This window comes from Camponotus floridanus, unplaced genomic scaffold, assembly GCF_003227725.1.
Source record: "Camponotus floridanus strain SB8 unplaced genomic scaffold, Cflo_v7.5 scaffold74, whole genome shotgun sequence".
NCBI lineage: Eukaryota > Metazoa > Arthropoda > Insecta > Hymenoptera > Formicidae > Camponotus > Camponotus floridanus.
This window is the reverse complement of record NW_020229843.1, coordinates 478,721-499,966: the sequence shown is the minus strand read 5'-3', so window position 1 is coordinate 499,966 and position 21,246 is coordinate 478,721. Positions and strand designations below refer to the sequence as shown.

Below are 21,246 nucleotides of genomic sequence, written 5' to 3'. Positions count from 1 at the left end.
GATTAATAAAATTTGTAATGTTGATTTTATATATACCCCATGAAATCATCGTCGAAACTTTTCTCGAAACTTCTCGGCGGAACTGGCGGCGGTTGCTGGGGTCCATTAGATGTATTTCCGTTACTGTCGCTGCTCGTATTTAGCAGTGTTTTGCTAATTGTGCCATTGACTTGCGGTGAGTCCGACGGAGCTCTAGGTACATGAAGAATGTCGGGTAGATTATGCTGTGATAGATACGTTGATACATCCGCCTAAAACGGGATTAACAATTTTTAGTATTGCATATACACATACACAATTAATCAATTAATCCACATATACATTAAAAAGTATACAATAAAAATATTTTATATTTTTTATTTATATTTACATACTAACCGAGCCTTTAATAGCTGCGATATCTTGCAGCCGTTGCCGATAAACGTTGTTTTCGTGTTCAAGTCGTTTTATTTTTTGCTGTAACACCATGCAGCGTCGTTGCGCTTCCAAATCTTTACCAGATGTTTCTAGGAACCGCCTGTAAGCTAAATCGAAAGCTTGGCCGATGGTGAGTGTGATTTCCTCGGCTAATTTGTCGCTGACAAAAACAAAGCATGTATGCCTCTCTGCATCCTCCTCCTTCGCGATGAAACTGAAAAATTTCTTTTCTCCCTTGTCGTCGGCGCAATATGAAATTCTATGCAACGGATATTGATGCATAATTCTCTGTAAAAATAATTCTCGATTAAATCATGGATCAAATCGAGTTATAAAAATACGAATAAATAAGAAAAAGACTTCTTTTTCTCATTTAAATGTAAATAAGAAAAAGACTTCTTTTTCTTATTTAAATGTAAATAAGAAAAAGACTTCTTTTTCTTATTTACATTTAAAAAATTATTTTTATCTCGAACAAACCTTGGTCGTCGTTTTTGTTTTTGGTTCTTGTATCGCTACGCCATCGATACTTATGGTAAGCTCGACCTTCGGCGTTTTTGTGCCTTCGCTCTTCTTGAGTTGCTGATTGAATTTTAGCTTGCAAATCGCTTCCTTGACAACATCGATGCCTTTAGGTTGATCTACCTCTGTGCTGCCCAAATACTAAAATGTTAAATCATAGAAAGATGACGAGAAATAAAGTCAGGCGGAAGTTCTTTCGTGTGCGCAATATAAAAAATAAACAGTAATACTGAGACAACACGGCGTGGGAAATGTTGCGTGTAACGTTTCCAAGAAAAATACACGCTTAGAACGTGACACGAGTATACTTCTTTATTAACGATGTTTTTTTAGCGCATTCTTCCGCAGCTTGCATATTTTTGCATTATAATCATCATAAATTTTTTGCATATACATATATGTATATATTTAAATAGACAATGTTCACATCTTTCATCAAAGTAATATGTCTTAAAGGAAAATTACTTAACCGCTTACAGATGTATTAATAAATCAGAATGCACAACAAGATCAAATTGAACAAATTGAACATCCGAAAATCATATCAAAATTTTATTTATCAAATGAAGAATATTTTATCGTGCAAATTATAGAAAATAATAAAATAAAAAAGATAAAATAAAATTGATAGGCATACATATATATAAATTTGATCGATATGGAAAACAAATAGAAAAATTAGACAGAAAATTAGACTTTAAGTATATACACATTTCATATACACACTAATCAGTAATTAATTATAATTCTTTGCAGTCGCAGTTTCACAAATTGAAGCAAATGAAAAAAAAAATAGAAATATTTCGCAATAACATTTGAGAATACAGTGCACATCTAACGATATTCCTCGTGCTCGATAAAATATTTTTACATTTTAATCCATAATACGAAGGATGCGATAAACGCAATAGAGATAAATTGCGTGATTATCGTTCTACAATGACGTTTTTACTGCATAGTTTATTGATCTTTGATTTTTTTAATATTCTTTTTTTTAATGTTCTCGGTTCACATTTTCCTGGATGACGAAATCGTGTCTGCTTACGCAAATCTGATCGGATGTAATGCGCAATTGCACGGTATATGACATACCGTGAAATTGATTTTGATAATTTAATAGCGTTTCATAATTGTGTTCCATACAATTACAACATATTTCTCATTTTCGTAGGAACAAAATAAGGATTTTGCATAAACAACCGCAAGAAAAATATAAAAACGTAAAAGGATATTTGAACTGATTTATATAATCGCAAAAGAATTAGAAAGTTTATAAATATAGAATTTGCATCTTCAAAAGTTGTTATTAAAGATTAAAAAAAAATATTTATAATTTTTATAATAATCCTAATATAGTAAGCAATTAAATTAATATTGCATGCGATTAAAGTATGAAATATCTATATTTTTGCATCACGTGGAGAAACTCTTTCTCTTCGGCGGAATATCTCCCGAAAAGAAACGCGCAGATTTGAAATGGGGAAATCGAATCCGACGAAAAAGACAAATCCGAATAAAATTCCGCTATTTCGCGTTTAGTGCTGACGACATACGTTTCGTTCGTGAGATAGTGAAATCTGTCCGCTCGCAAAGTTTCGAAGTTCAATGAACTCACATCGACTCGATCCCAGCGTCTCGAACAACAATTCATCCGTGATATCACTTGGTATTCGCTAAGTTTCATTGGTGAAACTTACATACGTGCTGGTAACAATTCGAATCGAAAGGCAGACGGGTGCACGGTTACGCGTTGCGCAACTTTTCCGGGTGACACGAAATGAATGAACGCGCCTCGAGTGTAGATCGATGCAGATTATGGAGAGTGTCTTTCTTTCTATCTCTGCGCAAGTCATTCTCCGCGAATAATGAAATTCGTAATCGACTAGAAAGTGTAAATCGCTCGAATCACTTTCGTCTTACATCAGTCATTTTTTGATGAAATATTAAACTGCTCCCGTCACATTAAATCCAATTCCATGTGAGACGTCTATAAGTTTTTTAGTCTCATACTTGCAATTTTTTTGCCAATATCTCGAATTTTTTGCTGAATTAATTTAATTATTACAAATTCTTATAATTTATAAAAATATGTTTCTTGTATTCTTATAATTTATAAAAATATGTTTCTTGATAAAAGATTACATTTCTTGTAGAAAAATAGAATAATTTACATTACAAGTTACTGAATATACAATTTAACAAATATAGAAATATTCTTTTATAATTTTTTTATATTTTTATCTCTAATTTTTTATACTTTTATCTTTTATAATTTTTTATAATATTTGTAAAAAGAGAAAGAATAAATGAATGGAAGATTGTATAATTTTATTCTCAAACAACTGTTTTTATCTTCATCCTTCCGCTGATTATTACTTAATAGTTGCCAGCAATTTCTCCAGTTTTTCTCACGCAGTGTGCACGAATTCACGTGTCCCACCCGACAAAGTAATCTTGGCTTAATTACGTTCGTTAGCAATGTAAGATAATTAGACGTATGTGCGTCAACAAATTCCACGAACATGTAATGAAGATATCCCATTCTGCAAGTTTCGATTCAATTATAACTCATATCAGAGATGAAATAAATGCGAGAAAAGTGGCTGCAAAGATCGACGACATGCGTTGCGATGACCTCGACCTTTCATTCGAATCGGTTTCGAGATATCGGGAAACGGTGCCAGGATGAGACTTGTCACTTTGTCGTTGTTTATCCCACGATTTCACAATCGCGTGCCACAACCTTGCCCAACGTGCACACGCTAACATTATATATCATTAATCAAGAATATTTTCGCATTCCATCGGAAAAGACTTGGGAAAAAATTATTAAAAAAAAAAAAATAGGAATTTTAACCGAGGCTTTATATAATTATCGCTACGTTATTTGCAATTTTGAATTTTTAAATGCGAATTATCGTACAAGAGTTAAAGTTATTGTAGATATCATAATTTTAAAATTGCTGTAATAAAAATATTTGAATGAAAAAAATATTTAAAAAATCAGAATATAAATTAGTTTCCTCATCTCGATATAAATTTATTTCAACATGAAGAAATTTTTATGATATTATAGGAACAGCACAATACCTTGACTAGGTAAGCGATATGTCCTTTTTGAAGCGCGTCTGGTGGGTGTATCCAGTTTCTGCTCGTTCCTGCGAACAAGCAAGTCATGGTGGTTTTCAATTTTCACAATAATAGCCGATATTTGCTAATGCTAATCGTACTTTAGCGGATCCGTTTTTACTTACCCCCATTTTTATTCGGCTGATTTTTATTGTTCGCCGAATTTTGCGCCCACTTCAGTAACGTCGAGTTTCTCATGCTGTCGGCTTTTGGCTACTATCGACTTTTTAGATTTCTGCAACAAATGCCGTCTCCCGATTAGCATATTAAAAAATTAATTTTCCAATATAATATATGACTCAATATTTAATAAAAATTTAATAAAAATTTTAACTTTAAATTTGCAATTAACATTAGATAGAATGATTTCTCTAAAAACTTATAGATAGCTTAGAAAAAAATGTTGATAAAAAAAAGGTAATCTATAATTTTCTCTTTCTCTCGATTTTTTATGAGGTGAAACACGAGTTTTGGACACTGTCCAGGTTGCCATTCTCTCTTCCTATCCACAATCTCGCCGCCCAATCACCTCCCTCGCTTTTATATCTCCGTATCCCAATAATCACTTTCTAGCCGCCGCATTAAAACCTCTTGCACGATGCAACGTACGATGCAATAGCTATACATTATCGCGATCAATGAGAGTTTGTAATTAAAAGGAATTCTCATTATGTTTCAAAAAAGGATAACACTATATCGAGTTATCACTGTAATCTCGAAGCTTATATAATACAATTTGTAAATATGTATATAAATTTTATAAATATATTCTATCTTATAGTTTCAATACATTAATTTCAATTTCAGCAGTTTCAAATCATTAATTTATATTAGATTTATAGAATTTATAGAATTTTTATAGAAATTTAAGATTTTCTAAATCCATTTAAGACTGCTTAAATTTGGAGTAATTTAATCATACAAAAGCTATAGTTATTTTAACTCCGTTGCTCTATTATACCGGACAATCAATTGGATTATCAATGAATTGCAGCTATGAATTGCAAGTCTGTATTGACGCGGCCCTGGAGGAGAATGCAACGAGGGCGTGCATTATGTCCTCTCCTTCATTGGAAACGATTGCAGCCGCGAAATCTTTGTTCGACGTCTCTCAGTCATTCTTCTCTCACGCCCTCCTGTATTTTATCCGCGCGCTAGATCCAGTTTTATCATTCCGAGAGAGGAATGCGATTGAATTTTTTCGATGCAAAGTCTGTAAGTATTCATATAGAGAAGCAGGTCAATTACATGCACGTTACGCATCAAGTTTTCTTTTTACGTTCGGAGTTTTTACGTTCGTGTTGTCCATTAGCATTTTTTAAATGTCTCATTCTTCTTTTTCTCTCTTTAAAAATATATATTATTATGATAATTTCAAATTAAATGGAAGAGCCCTCTCGTTAACAGTCTATTGTTTCTCGGAGAAGCTTCGAGCCATGTGTAAATCGACTTAAACCGCGGACGATTGTTGGCGATGTACTAGCGGTCAGCCTTGAGGGCGAAGGCTAAATCCTTTCGCGTTTCATCATCTCTCGCATGATACTACCTCATACTTTGATATATTGAGCGTCCAATTGGATCACATGCGTGTAGATAGAAACGTCAGATGGAGCGCGATCGACGCATTGCGTAGCAAGTCTCGTCACGCATGTTCCAATTTTAAAGCGATCCCATATCTCTATATCTATTCCGCAACTCTAGCATAATAAAATGATGATGTAAAGTACCTGTATTCTAATCATTATTCACGACATCTGACTTATGCGACGCGCATCAATGATATCGTGAATTATTTTATTGGTGTAAGTTCTCTTTATAAATAAATTTTACTTTAAGATTTAAGGATGTTTTGCATGTACAATCCCAGCAAAAAGTAGCTGAAAATCAATATTGACGAATATCCACTTTTGGTGTATTTTGAGTATGAGAAATTGTGTGGAATATTATAATTTGATCTTAGCTACAGTATAGAGATGTATTTTTTAATATTTATTTTTTTTTCTGAAATATTTCGAATTTTGTTAATTGAAATGATTAACTTTTGACAGAGAATTTCATCTTGTGACAGATACATGGCTAACTCCATTGAATTATATTTAATATCTTTTTAACCACAGTTAGTACTTGTATAATATTATTTGATCAAATATTTCCTCTGTATCTAAACTTTTGCAAATTTTAAACAACAAATTCTGAATATTATTTTCATGTGTTTTTGTCATTTGAATCGACGTGATTATACGTTTCCCATAAGAACACATGTTAATTCGGTGCAAATTAAAATCCTTATAACTTGTGAACGCTTTAGTGAATAGATTTAAAAATTGTACTAAAGATTCTAAACATATGTATGTAAGGACATTCTGTACAATTTTCATTAAATTCTCAATATTTTGAAAATAGGTACAAAACATCCTTAAAGATTCCTCTAAAGATAACTTAAAAAAAAAGACGCGCTATAGTAGATCAAGGATTGTAATTTTGAAAGTGATAGTAAATTGCTAATTGACGTTTGTTTAGTTAACGTAATCATATACCAACGTGAGGAATTTCAAATTTATCTTGGATACTAAAAATAACTGTCGAAATATTTGGATATCTTTTCGCGCGCAATCGCGAATTTGATTATATAACACGCGGCGAAGCGTAGGAATATTTTCGCGAGATTAACCGACGAGATTAACTCCACGTTTCTCGTTAAAAAGAAAAAGAAATAGAATGCAACTTTTGTCATTTTTAATCGGATTTTCATGTCATCTACCGTTGCATTCGGTCGAGGTACGAAGAGTCTTAGAATTTTTCCACTCGTGTGAACGGGAACGTCTGACGTTCGCAGTTAATTCGGCAATGAGCGCAATCACGAGTGAGCGGTCGAGACTGGAATCTTTCCGCTCGATACGCGCGAGCGAGAAAGTCCAAGAGCCGCTGAGGGGCTCTCAGATATGTCCGTTAAGCTAGCAGCACGCAGCTATTTTAGCACAAATAAAATTTAGGTCGAATGGAATACAAACAGGAACTAGTGCTTTTTTCCTATCATTAATTTCTTGTTTTATATCCAATTTTATTGTAACATTTATTCCGGTCGGTTTCGTTAAAACCAACAGTTGCGTTAACTTGAGCTTATAATTAGCATGGCTACAGCCATGCAAAAAATTTATTGTAAAAATAAAAAAAAAAATGAAATACCCACGATAAAAATTGCAATAAATTTTTGCATCGTCAATTAATATTCATGCGATAATATTTTAACAAATAGATAAAGGAGGATCTCATCAAGATATATTTTATGCGAAAGCTGAATGTCAGCGGATGATGGAACGTGGTGCAAGATTGACATCGTATACATATGATATGTCAACGATATATTCAAGGATAAGCAATTTATAGACCAACCACAGATACCGAACGTCCTGGAAGAGAAACCTGGAGCTCTCGAGGAAAAGACCGATCGAGGGGTTGGTTAATTCGGAAATGGGCGCAATCGCTTTTTTATGCATTTTGCGCACAAGTGTGCGCGATGGCCATGCCATTTGAGAGGCGTTTAAGCGCTGAAAGGTGGCGGAGAGGTTCGGATTTAATGCACGACTTCCTCTATTCCTCCCACGTAGACGCAAAGAGGTCGAGAGCGCCGAAGCCGCGTGTTGTGTCGGCCCGTCGCCGTCGCCGTGCAAGATCTGTGCCGCTCTCTTTCTCCGTCGTGCGATACATCAAACTGTCCGCCCTCGTTCCTACTCTCCTTGCGTGTTTGCCGAGCGCGTCGTGATTACGATTCGCGGCGGACAATAGTGATTACACGAGGCGATTAAACTGGTATTTCGCCAATTATAAATCCTCCCGATAATCATACGAATCCTTGATCATTAAAAACGCATCCGCACAGACGATGTTGCAGTTATAAAATTATATCGATCGGTGCGATACAAGAAAAGATTCTGAGCAAGTTTTATACAATTAATCCTTTTTTAAAAATAACTAGATACATTTTTAATTCATTGCGTTAAAAATAAATTTAAAAAAATGTGAAATATGTAATTTTTTTGTTTAATTGCGCGATACTGTAATAAATAAATTCTCATGCATGATTATTTAGAACGGAAAAGAGTTAAAGACATGGTGTATTCAATGATCATAGAAACATCGGCTTGTATATAATTTTCATTATAAAACGGATAAATGTTTGCGTTAATAATTTGTTTGCGTTGCACATTGTCTGTCTCCCTAATAGTAGATAATAAACGGTTGCATTCTTTCCTCTTTTTTATCTAGATTCCGCATAGATAACTATCTTCCCGCATCTATATTTCTTTTGACGTTTTAACAACGTTACATGATTGCAGATTACGAATTATTCCTCTAATTGACACGGTCGTTGAGTTTTTTTTTCGCGTTACGAGCGATTGAGAGAGATTCCCTTATGGGAATCGTGAAAGTTTCTTGCAAAGTTTTCATAACGAAGAGAGAGATGCATCGTTAAGATTTAGCTCGCAGTAGTAAAAGTTGCGGTACAATTTATTACGCGAAAGCGAGAACTCGACTACGTTTATTATTAAATACATAAGTCCAGGTAGAATGTGTGACGCATGTTACCCGCGTGCATTGCTTACGTACGTTGTGTTCGTAAGACGGGATTGATTCTAGAGAGGCCATCGAAGAAAGTAGAACCTTCGTCGGGTCATGCACGACCGCTCATAGACGCGATAGCAATTTTGCGAAGGCAGATTCGCATGTGAGAAACGCCTGCATCCACCGAGTGGATTATTCGTGATCCATTTCGCGATAAGAAGAATGGAAAGTATCGGCTTGTTTTGTATCAAACGCTTCAAGATATCGTTGAATTTGCCTCAATAAGGCAATAATCGACACCAGAGTTTCCTCGACACGTAATTAGCTATTAATAGCAATGATCGCGTTATAAACTGCTACAGCAATTTCTGTTTTTTTCTGATCGCCAATCGAACGTGAATAAACTCTTTATTGGCAAAAAAAGTTCCGTTTCCGTATCATGCTCGTTATACCCGGAAGAGCTCGACATTTAGCGATTATTTGCCATAAGAAGTTATTCGCTAACAATATTACGAGTTGCATGTATCTTCTTATATCTCCTTATATATGCATGACACGTGCAACTGAATAAAATAGATAGAGAGCCTTTCACATATATAACGGGATGACATTTAGGATGGCCGAATCGAGAGTCGAAATTCCAGTGTCAGAAACGTAAACGCGAAGCGATCGTGTCTTGACGTACAAATGAAAGGATCCTCTATTCGACGCCACTCTCCGGAAACACAAAGAAAAATCATGACTGCATAAAGGACCCTGCGTTTGCGGCCGACGTTTTCACAAACGGCACTGTTGAGCAACCGACATTACGACAACGCGACCCTAACTATTGTTGAGACACGTATACGTCGATATTATTTTTTAATCTGTTATTCGTGACGATATAAAAGTTTTTCATTTTAGAAATATAAAATTAAATATGCGAATGTCTTGTGACAAAAATTTGCAAGTGTTAATAAAGAGGAAGATATTCGTAGTTATCTCATTTCGCTTCAATGTTGAATGTTATAAAATAATCATAACTGAATCGTATTCGGTTTTTTTACGTATTCGATTTTTTTACGCCATGTATCATTCGTTGAGAATGTTATCAGGATTAATTAGGTATCGTTAATTTGCAAGTTAAGATATAGCGGATTTATACACACATTTTATTGCTCAACCGTTTTAGTATTTATATGGGACGAAAGATGCAGAATGATTTTTTTACACTTTTATAAACGGAATTTCCGAATATAGTTATTAAATTAAAGTTGTATGCGCACACATAATATATATGCGTGTATATATAGGTGTGTTTCACAAGATAAATAATAATAATCATTCGAGACAATCTATTCAGTGTTCGATCAAAAGAGATGCGCCGTAAAAATGTATGCTAATAGCTACGCGCATTATTAGCACGAAACACATGCATGTCCAGCTGCACGTGGCATTATAAGACGCACTGCATTCAAGGATAGCGATATATACATTAATGACACTTTGGCTATTACTTGAAATATGAAAAATAATCGAATGATAAACGATGATGCGTGAACATTGAATGCCGCGCATGAGTGAATAAATCATAGGTATATAAAAAGACACACGTAAACTGTTTTAATTTATGACATTAGACTTGACTTTTCTTTCTGTTAATGAATATAATTAACCATGAGATGTACACCACGTAGCATATCTTACATGATTATACGGAAAAATTTATACATAATAAAATAAAAAATATTATTTCTTGAGTAACTAGTGAGAGAAGAAAAAGAACCTTCTGTTATTAGGTTTCATTTTCTTAATCGAGTCGTTATCCTCCACTCGTCGGACAAACTTAAGGTTACACGTGCTTCCGGGAGTGTAACAAAATTACCGGGAGCAATTTCAACTCATTGGTACTCAATATAGATAATTAAGGAAATATCCGCTCGGTTTAGAAGAGAAATTCAATTCAATCAGCAAATAGCACTCGCGATCTTAATGTAAGTTATATTAAAAAGTTAATTCAAATAATTTCGAAGATTACAAAAAGATTCAAGTAATTAGGAAGTCACAACACGCAAAAGGCTTATAAAGTGTGTCATCTTTACGGCATCTCGTCGATGCGACTTTGACATTACTTAAATCGCCGGCCCATTTGCAAATCATTAAAATGTATAGTTACCGTGAACAATCACGTCATGAATAATGAATAATCATACATTGTTTCTCCTGGCCGCGCAGTCATAAATATATACACACTCCCGCCGCGCCAAATGTCAACAACTTTCGCTGCCAATTTTGTCAATCAATGGAAGCTTTCGGCAAGAACTTTCCTACATTATCGTATATATCCCCATCATTATAATATTATATTTTTCCTGTAATATCCTATATTATAATTTTGAAAAAAAATTTAACCATAAAGGATAAAGAGACTCCAACTAGCAATTACAGTAAACACGTGTTATTTGAATAATTAACCGAACCTCGGTCCAAAGAAACCTCGGTTTTTCCCTCGCAAAACGACAAGTGTAATTGTCCCTTATCTAATCACTTCATGAAGTAGCCGTTATGTCGCGGAAAAAGACGGATGTTCGCGACGAGAAAACGCTTTCATGGAATTTGTATAATTGCTCGACGACACTGGCACCATTAGGCGACCGTTAAACACACAGATCAGCCGTAAGCCTAAAGCTCCTCTAGCTTCTCTAATCCCGGCTGTGCATATGGCTGTGCATATGGCTGTGCATACGTTGAAGCGATGGATTGCGTAACGTTTCAAGGTGAAACTCCCCCACTGTCAACGAGACAATCGCTGCCGTTGCAGCTGCAGCTGCTGGCCATCGTTGGCGGTGCCGGTGGCCAATTAGTATCGCTGTTAATTCAATCTTTGCCTCGCCTAGATGCTTCGCGTAGATCCGGTCGGCCGGTGAATTGATGGAGCACTCATCCGAAGCTCTGTACCGTGCGCATCAAAAGTCGCCGCCCGAACCTATGGCGTTCTCTCCTTTCATTTATGGCGAAAATACAGTGAAGCCGATTTTCCCTCAGCGAAGAATTAGCCGCTCTCTTTCTCATCCCTAAAATCGCTGCGAAAGTCTGCTTGAAATTAAGATTCAATGTGTTGTTCAATGTGTTCAATGCATTTCATGTGTAATAAATATTACATGTAATAACGCACTTTTTTGCGTGAAAAGATATGCGCTTCTAATAAGGTTTGAGTGCATTTTTGTATGCATCTTGAACGTATTCAGCTTCGTATAGAGAATCAATTTCTTAAAACGATAAACACAAGTATATCGGGAGAGAGTCGTGAAATTATTATTAGAAACATTCTTCTATAGTGGAGACTTTCATTCGAAAAATAAAAGGAAATCTTGAACGCGATCCGCGGCAAGCGGAACGCAAAAAGATCCGTTCGATAGCGCGCGCGAGCACGAGTGAATATTTGATTTGCATAGAAAGGATGACGTGAAAAAGCGTATTAAGATTGCACGGATTTCTTCGCGAATCATTAGCGAGAGTCTATGGACCATACAATCGCCATTGGATGACTATAAGTTTGGCGAGGTGAACCATTTTTCCGGCGAATGCGGTCAATTAGAAAATGCCCCCGGTCGCACTTTCTCCCGAGTTCCCGTGACGCCTTCTCGGTGCAATGCTATTTAAAAAAAACCTTGTGACCCAAATGACTATCATCACGATAGCGTATTAAGATCGCTTTAATCTTCCATTGTAAAAAATTTTCATTTAAAATAAAAAAAAATCAAGCGTACATTCTTGTTTTTATCTCACACTATCTTTTATCTTTTCATCTACTGTCTATTTTTCTTTCAGTTTCAACAGCCAGAAGACCAATCATTTTTTCGCAAAAGTCTTACATTTTCTAATGTTTACCTATATTTTGCGAATAAAAACGTATCTGACCTATTTCAGACTCATTAATTTGTTATTCGATATTTGTGTTCATTAAAATTCTCAGTCAGTTTTAACACGCAACAACGCTCTCTTGTTCTCCTCGCTCTATATCTGCCTTTAAATATAAGCGCGTTATCCCACAGCATTTATACCAGCGATATATTGTGGGTACAATGCCCAGGTAACAAGCGAGAAGAAACCAGCATCTAATATTCCCACACCAAATGTAAAATGTGCTATTGTATACATTACGTGTGCAGGATGTACCAACGGAAAATTTTCCGCTTCCGGACAATTATGTATCGCGTCAAACATGATAGATAAGTACATATAAATCGATTGCGATATTGTTAACGGCGAAGAAACAAGATTTGTGTGAAAATTATTCTCTTCTTTTCTGAAAGAGGAAATGTTGATATACGCTATATTCCTCCAAATCTACTAGCGTTTTAATGCAAATCTTGGCTCTCATCACATGATAATGTACCTATAGATGTTAATTAATTAATAAATGTGATTTTCTCACACAGAATATCTTACGCTTTGATTTATACGTAACATAAATTTAATTCTAAGATTCATAATTGTCATATAATCAACATATGTTATTGCACATATCTTGCGGGAATTATATAACAGATATTTCCTGCACACAAGTATATAAACGGCTTTATCTATTCAAAATACCATGTCGCTCTAAGAGAGATAAACAGTAGCATCTTTCTAAGATAGGCGCGAGTCGTTAATGGGTGTTCTGATAATTCATGTTATTTTAAAACACTGGGCATGGAAAAATATGGCCCAACGTGATATCGTAGAAACGATAAAACTACAATCTCCTTTGTAAACATTGTTTATCTTGTAACAAATGCGATGTTTACAGTTAGACAAAAACAAATCTTAAGATAAGTTTCGACTTATTTTGACAAAAGGATATCAGAGAAGTTTCAAGATTTCTGGACATCTACTAAAGTGCATTTTAAATTTCGCTCATTTGACACGTACTCGATATATCTTCCTTGTTTTGTCCTCTCAGAGCAACGAGAGGATAAGGCACGGTTAAATTTACATGAAAAAAAAGTCACGGCGTCCATCGCTCTCTATCAGTCTCGACGTGATTTTTCACAAACACTTAACGCTTGTATGGATTGCTGTATCGCGTCAACCTTTGACACGAGTTTTTCATGATGATACGGTCTTTCGGTTACCGATAACCCTAACTTTTCGAGGCACTGGTGCCTGGTGGCGCTTAATAATATTTTTTAAACCCACTTATCGCTCAAACTTATTTATGGCGGCAAATCGATAACCTTTGCTCAAGAGACGAGATCTTTATTGCGTCAAAAATGACACTTTCGATACTGTTTTAAAAAATCAGAACAATATTTTGACAAGATTATTCTCGACTCAGCCGTATCCAGTTGAATTTTTCAATGATTCTATGAATAATAAAAAAGAGGACTCGTGTTCACGAATTGTATCGTTATTTTTCGCGCAAATGTATGCACTGTGATTTATTGAAATGCAATGCAGAAATGTATGCACATCGCGAACAATGGATTTTAAAATGGTAAGATGGAATTTGTTTGAAACGGAGAAAATCAAAGGTCATTCCTTAAGTGCTGAAGCGTTCAGTTATTATTAATATATTATTGTTGTTTTGATGACAAGATTCTTCTGGATACATTATCATTATGCGTATCGTTATCCGTTTCGACACCCTTGGTTTATTTCAAAATGAAAGGAACCCGCGATTGATTATCTTTGAGACACGCTATAACGAGCGGCGTGGCCTTTGGTGCTCCTAAAGGACAACCGAGCAACGAGACGGCCTTGTAAAAACTAATACTGTTACTTCCTGAGATGTTTGCGACTCTCTCAGTAGCTGCTGTTTAATTGTATTTTCTCGCGAAAAAACGGGATGAGAGCCGCATCATTATCTTTTATCTAGAGAGGCGCGTTGCTTAATGTCGCGACTGGCTAATTGTCGCTAGATTTACTGTCGCCATTATCAGCCGTTGGGCGGTTACGAGCGCATAATTAAGCGGTGATAAATTTGTCCCCGCTTAAATCGGAGCACTTGGAGCGAATGAAATTAACGACGCGGATAGGGCGCGCGGGTGGAACGCATAAAGCAAGTGTCAAAGTCATTTATAGTATAATGTATTAGAATTGTCAATGTGTGTATTAATCGTTAAAATCTTTTTAAATAAATATAATACAATATATAATTTAAAAAAGTGCCTAAAAATATGTCTTGAATAAAATTTAAAACTTTAATAGTACAATTTTATTTCAAGTTGGGTAGATTACAACTGTCTGTCGACTAATGTTCGTATAATATACTTGAAAATGTCAATTTTTTTAAGTTAATATAAATAGATAAATAATGAAAAGAATCGTATAAATAACAATGTATAATTTTTACTATTTCACGTACAATATATGCTTATAAGAAAGAAATCTTAAATTTTCCATCTTTTTAAAATATCATTATGTTTCTTGCTAAAGAAACTCTTTCTTCGAGTAAATGATAATTTCTATAGGCGTATTATTTCGCGCTTAATATTTACGTCTCCCAGAAAAGAAGAACTCTACAAAAACCAGCAAGAGGGTAAAACCTTTAATGGCGCGAAGAAACTCGCGAACCAGCTGCCGTCGAGAGTCGAAGATCGATTCCGGTCGAGAGGCGGAGGCCTTCGTGTTACTCGATGTAAGAAAATAATGGACGAAACGACGCTTAAGGAAAAGTGGAGCGTCCGCCCGTAATTCACGGATTTCACTGAAAAGCCCTGTCAAGACTAACACGTAAAGTCACTCGTTATGATTTCATCTTTCTCTCCGCTCGCGCGATCAGACTCGCGATCTCGATGTAAGAAAGTGATTCTATTCGCGTCCAAGCGATTCTATTCGCGCGTTTTCACTCGCGCGAAGAGAGAACGGAATGACCCATTTTATTACCCGCGCCTCCCTAAAACCACAGCAGTTTTTCCGACGCAAATTCCGTGAAAACGAGTCAACAATCAGCCCCTAATTATACTTATCGCGAGATTAGCTCGTCATTAGTTACAACGTTACGCATGAAGGGACCATCTTCGCTCGTTTCCGCGCGATGACTTTCGAATCGCGCGTGATGGGAACATTGCGTTGGTAATTAAGCTTAATCAAGAAGATTTCGCACGTGCGAATGACGTCTGTCTGACTATCTCGCATACGTTGGCCGGATGTCGATAACACCGGAGTCGACACAATGACAATGTTAAAGTAATGATCTTTCGACGTCAGGACACAGATATCTTGATATAAAATAATAATTATATAATTATTATATAAAATAATAATTTTATATATAAAAATAGAGAGAGAAAATAATATAAATGTCATCTGTATTTTACATCGTCTTCGTATAGCTCCGATTAAAAATGAGAATCGTAAAGAATAGAAAGTAAAGTCCTACAATTTTTATCGTCTATTTCCGATATATTAAATCTCCATCAAATAATATATACATATATGTTTGCCATCGCGCCTCTCTCGCGCAAAAGTCACTCACCTACTGTCCTTGCTCGTACGGACGACTCACTAACATTCAACGAGATCGCGCGGGACGCATTCCCAAACTTCGCGCGTAGGGAATGGAGCAGATAAATGTATCTCGACAGGCGGGTAAAATTCAAAGATGCGACAGAACGATAGATTCCACCCGACCGATAGCTCGCGGTGGACTGGAGTGCGCGACGCGCACGTTGCTCGTCGTCGAAGCGACCCACGGGATGCGGAGCAAGAGCGGAGAGCGACGAGAAGAACCGGACGCGGACGAGCGCGACCGATCTCTTCTCCGCGTCCGATTCTGAGCGGTCGTGGGAGTCGAATCGCTCGCCGCCTAGGTGGATTATTCGGTGAAACGGCGGCTGATACGAGCTGGTGGTACCACCAGCCACGGTCGGGTCTCGACCCGTCCTCATCATCCATCTATTTCGCGAATTGTTCGTTATCTATCCTGTTATTAACGAGGAAAAAGAGAACCGGGAACAAATGGTTAAATTAAGCGGTTATTTGCGGAGAAACGTCCCGCGCTCCTCCCACGCCGGTAATGGAATTTCCGACTTTGATGAGATGACAGAAAGGTGTGTCGGGTGAGAAAAAAGGCGGAGAGAGCAGAGCGCTATGGCAATAGGCTGCAGAAATTCGTATCTCCGGGATACGTACTTGGAAGTGAGGACGAGAAAAAGAGAGAGAGGGACTGGTCGGTCGAGAGTTGTCGCGCCGGCTCTTCGCAGAATAGAGTAGCGAGCGCGATCGTTGATGGTAGATGATCCGATAGAATGAGAAGGGATACGAGAGGATGGCGGTACCAGCCACGGTCGAGACCGCCGAGCCTGTCCGTCCTCCATCGCGGGTCGTTATAGAGAGGAGGCGAAGAGAGAGAGACGGAGAAAAAAGAGAGAGAAAGAGAAGGAGAGAAGGAGACCGAGTCGCATATTCTTACGACCGGGAGATCCATCTCCATCCCTTCGCGTTAAATAGATAAGAGGATAACCGGCGCCGCAACCGAGATCGTCTCGGAACAATCGGCCGATGATGGTTACATGGTCCATTTTCTATTCATAGCTCGTCGGCGAATGTTAACGCGCGAGGCCGTGGACTGAAACCTTTAAACCCCGCGTAATCACTCGACGAATTCAATTTACTCGACCCGCTATAGATGCCGGGAGAATGAACTGTGTATCAATTGTCGGGAATAAATATAGCTGTCATTTTCGCGCGGGACGTACAACGCCGAAGTCTATTCTATCTCTAGATTCATCCGAAATTACGTTGTTTACGTTCATTCCCCGCGAATGAGACTGCGATTTCGCAGCTGGAGAGATTTTCACCGGCTGCGTAGGCATCGCGGCAATTATAAAATCCTTTCGCCTCTTGAAATTTCTCTCTCTCTCTTTGTAAGATCGTAATTGCGCAAAAATTGGTAAATTTTCTTTCTAAAAATTTTATAGACATTCACGCGTACGAAAATGAAATTCAGGGCGAAGTTTCGCGACAGGATGCACGTGCACTTCTACGCATTTGTCGCGGTATAAATGTGAAACATTTGCAGCAAGTGACCCCGTACACACGTACACATAGGTACACACACACTATCGTCCCTCTTTTATGAGTAGTCACCATCCACGAGAACGCGCATTCAACTACCGTTTGTGAGAAAATAATGCCGAATTGCGAAATCATGAGGGCTGTTCCGCAAGCGCGACGTAAGAGGTGTGTGACTGCGAGAGATCGTATTTTTCCACGTTTTTTCCGCCTCTTTTTCTTTTCTTTATTTTGCATCGGAAAATTCATAAATCATTACGCTTAAAGAAATTAACTAGAAGGAAAAGTCCAAACTCTATAAATTGCTATTTTTTATTTGACAATCAGTGTAAAAGTCACCATAAAAAAATAAGAAATTTTAATATCTACATTTTATAAGATTATTAAAGCAAAAATTAAAGCAAAAATCTTCTCGGAGAATATTTCTTTTTTGCGATAAGATAATCTTTTCCGAGATTAAAACTATATGATTGCGAAAAAACTTAATACATCGGCGTCAGCAATAAAATACGACCGTAAAATCTCGCATCGGAGCAAATTCCTCTTCGGCGATTGATGAAAAATTGATGAAAAATTTAACTTCGTCAAAGTCGTACGACAAACACACGCTATAAAAACAGAAAGTGATTTTTATCTCCGAGCCGAAACCGGCTTTGGCAGAAAGAAATCTGGGATTTCCGTGTGTCAGTTGTGGCGCAGCGAAACGCGGTACTTCCAAACAAAACACCGTGTTAAAGCGTTATGGCGTTTGCGTCAGGGCGAGTGCGTCGAATCGGCGAGAATGTTAAACACAGGACAGCTTTAGGTGTGATTCAGCGTCCAGGCAGAGAACCGGTTTTTTTTTCTCGCGCAGCCACTCTCGTCGCCTCATTCATTATACAATCAAATGCCGAAAGGTTGGCTACGGTTGCACAATTTTTGTTTTGGTTCCTCTTTTTCCCCGTCGCGATTTCCGCAAATAGACTTTCGTCTATCGATCTCTCACGATCCCAGACTGCGAATGCAAATTTCCACGCGTCTCGTCCATCTTTTTGGAACTTTCTCAAATTCTGATTTCACCTGCCACGACGACGGTCAATGTTCAAAATTCGAGCAATCGCCATTATCATAGAAGCTTCCCAACAGTAGCCGTACGCGAAAGTAGGGAAAGTATCTCTCGATTCGCTCGCGTGTGCAACATACATATCGCTGGTGAAACAAGAATTCGGACATCATCGTGATCGATCGTAATTATTCGCGAATATCGCTAATGAAGCTTCAAATTCGCCAATTGCTTCCGCAACGTGATAAGAATATTTTACAATGTAAATACTGTGATAAGAATATTTTACAATGTAATACTGTCATCGTGCGTAAATCGAGCCTCGCGAAAAATCAATCCAGCGATATTCCCTGCGTAAGTTTTCGTGAAATCGCCTCTTTTACGGACTTTTGTGAGCATGATAACGGGACAGAAATTTACCCGTGTACACACGTGCGTGCACAGTGCGCCTTCACTTTACATAATAACGGCCGACCTGGTGTTTATCATAAAAATGAACGCAGGTCGGTGTGACTCGCCGGCCTGTTTTGCATTACGTGAGAAATAATTATATTATGTGCGTAATTCGACTGGAATCCGTGACTGATGGGAGCAATCTCGTACGCGTATCTAAAAGCTTCGCTGGAAAACGCATTTGCGTACGCACATATCGTACGCCCACTTGATAAACGAGAGGGTAAGAGACAAAGCCGCGATCTATCTCTTGAAATTCCTAGTAATGGAGAACACGCCGCAACTATCACGAATATCGATGCACTTATCGGTGCAGGTGATGAGTGCATTTTTCTACTAGAGCGACTCCTCGTTTCCTTCTCTCCCTCCCACGCGCGTGCTCCGATTTACACTTTCATTTTTCGTAATGACGTTCGCGCAAAACGCACGGATCACGCGCACGGGCGTGAAATCGCAATCTCTAGCCGCAATCATCGCGAGCGCGTCAAGCATGGAATGAGATTTTAAGGACTAAAGTAATTATATCACATAAAAAATTCTCAATGAATCGCCCAATTATCATCATATATAATAAATTGTATAAATTTTAGAATAAAAAAAAATTTGGACTTTAGAAAATTTGAAAAAAACAAAAAAAAATATATATATATGCATGCATTTGCAAAAATTGTCTTGATTTTATATAACATGAATATAAATTATAATATAATTATTCAAATATTCGTGCGTCGATCAATCCCACGTTTGATGTTCAATTTACTCTTTTCTTGACATTCGAGATTTTATCTCAATCACGACAAAAAAATTAAAATTTCCAAATTACTCAGCATCGTGGTGTAAATATCGAGAGAATTTGAAACTTGTTTGCAATGTATTAACACCGTGATAAAGTACTGTTGCGATATAAACATCATACGTGTTACATAACGTAAGATCGTAAGTGGATAATATAGCACGATTCTATCGACGAAACACGTGACAGACAATTTTTTAATTCATGTATAAAATAATACGTCTGCGGCCGGAAATAATAAGAAAACTACAACAGTATCTCTAAAGATTTCCATTCGTTGAACCTGAGTATTTCTCAGAAAATTCTCTAGTCAATTAAACAGGAATTTAATAACTCGAAATTAATGGTGCGATACGCGAAGCGCGGACTATTATATCGTCGAATTGACGTCGATGATGATTACGGAAACGGCGGGTATTAGGGAGAAGTTGGCGGAATAGAATTGATGGATTCGGAACGTATAATTTCTGCGTCGACAATGCGCGAACGAAGGTTATCGGGAAGAAATGAGCACTTCCGCGATGATGATTTTTCAACTTTAATCGCCAACATACGATCTTGAGATCGGATAAACGCCAAGGAATTATTTAAAAATGTTTGCGTACAAAAAAAATTCATATATAAATTCAAGAATTATAAATTATAGACATACATGTAATTTTGAATTTTTTAAATTTTGCTTTCTTGTTTTTTACCTATTAACTTTATAGCTATAACTGTCTATCGACATTTCTATTTTAGAAGTGTACATAATATAAAGATAGATCGCCTTGATTTCTCTCTCTCAAATTAAAAGCTTGATCGTCGAGATCGTAGCAACTTCAACAGGAGGAATATAAAATTATCGTGGAATGCAGTTTTATGCGCGTGCGAACGAACGCTTCGCAAGTACGCGTACATATGCGTACACGCATCTTCCATATGTATACAACGTATATACGTAGATACGGATTCGTTCTGTCTCAAGAAAACGGCTAAAGAAGTCGGTAGTCACGTTGCAACTGTCGACTTCCTACTCGGCCTTCCTCTTACGTCTCATTCTTTAAATCCCTTCCTCGCAATGCAATGGACATTTAAAGACGCATCAAACAGCGTCTATTCTCTCCATCAATTATTCCATCAATAAACCTATTATCAGAATCAATTTATATTCCATTCGTTGACAGGAGTGCATCTTTATACTTGCAAATCGCGGCTCGTTTTGACAGTATCTAAGAAGTCTATTAAAAAATTCCACATATATATATATATATATATATATATATATATATATATAAATACACGTACAAGATGTGTATAATGAACGTAAATATACACATAGAGATTGATAAATATAATATTTTTT

The 21,246-nt window shown here is 36.9% G+C and overlaps 1 protein-coding gene across 3 annotated transcripts in view; it reads right to left on the bottom strand.

Annotated features, from left to right (window-relative positions):
- LOC105256183 (PTB domain-containing engulfment adapter protein 1) overlaps positions 1-21,246 on the bottom strand; it is a 28,074-nt gene that overhangs the window by 1,834 nt on the left and 4,994 nt on the right. For 2 of the 3 annotated variants that reach the window (XR_889574.3, XM_011265902.3), the window contains exons 1-6: positions 16,076-16,271; positions 4,194-4,303; positions 4,030-4,097; positions 898-1,080; positions 379-705; positions 37-251 (exon numbers count right to left, since the gene is read on the bottom strand). Coding sequence is in view for 2 of the 3 variants with exons in the window: in XM_011265902.3 (XP_011264204.1) it covers positions 37-251; positions 379-705; positions 898-1,080; positions 4,030-4,097; positions 4,194-4,266 (866 nt within the window). In the remaining variant the exon portion in view is untranslated. Of the gene's footprint in view, positions 1-36; positions 252-378; positions 706-897; positions 1,081-4,029; positions 4,098-4,193; positions 4,304-16,075; positions 16,272-21,246 lie in introns of those variants that run through there. The other variant, XM_011265903.3, reaches the window with a different exon arrangement.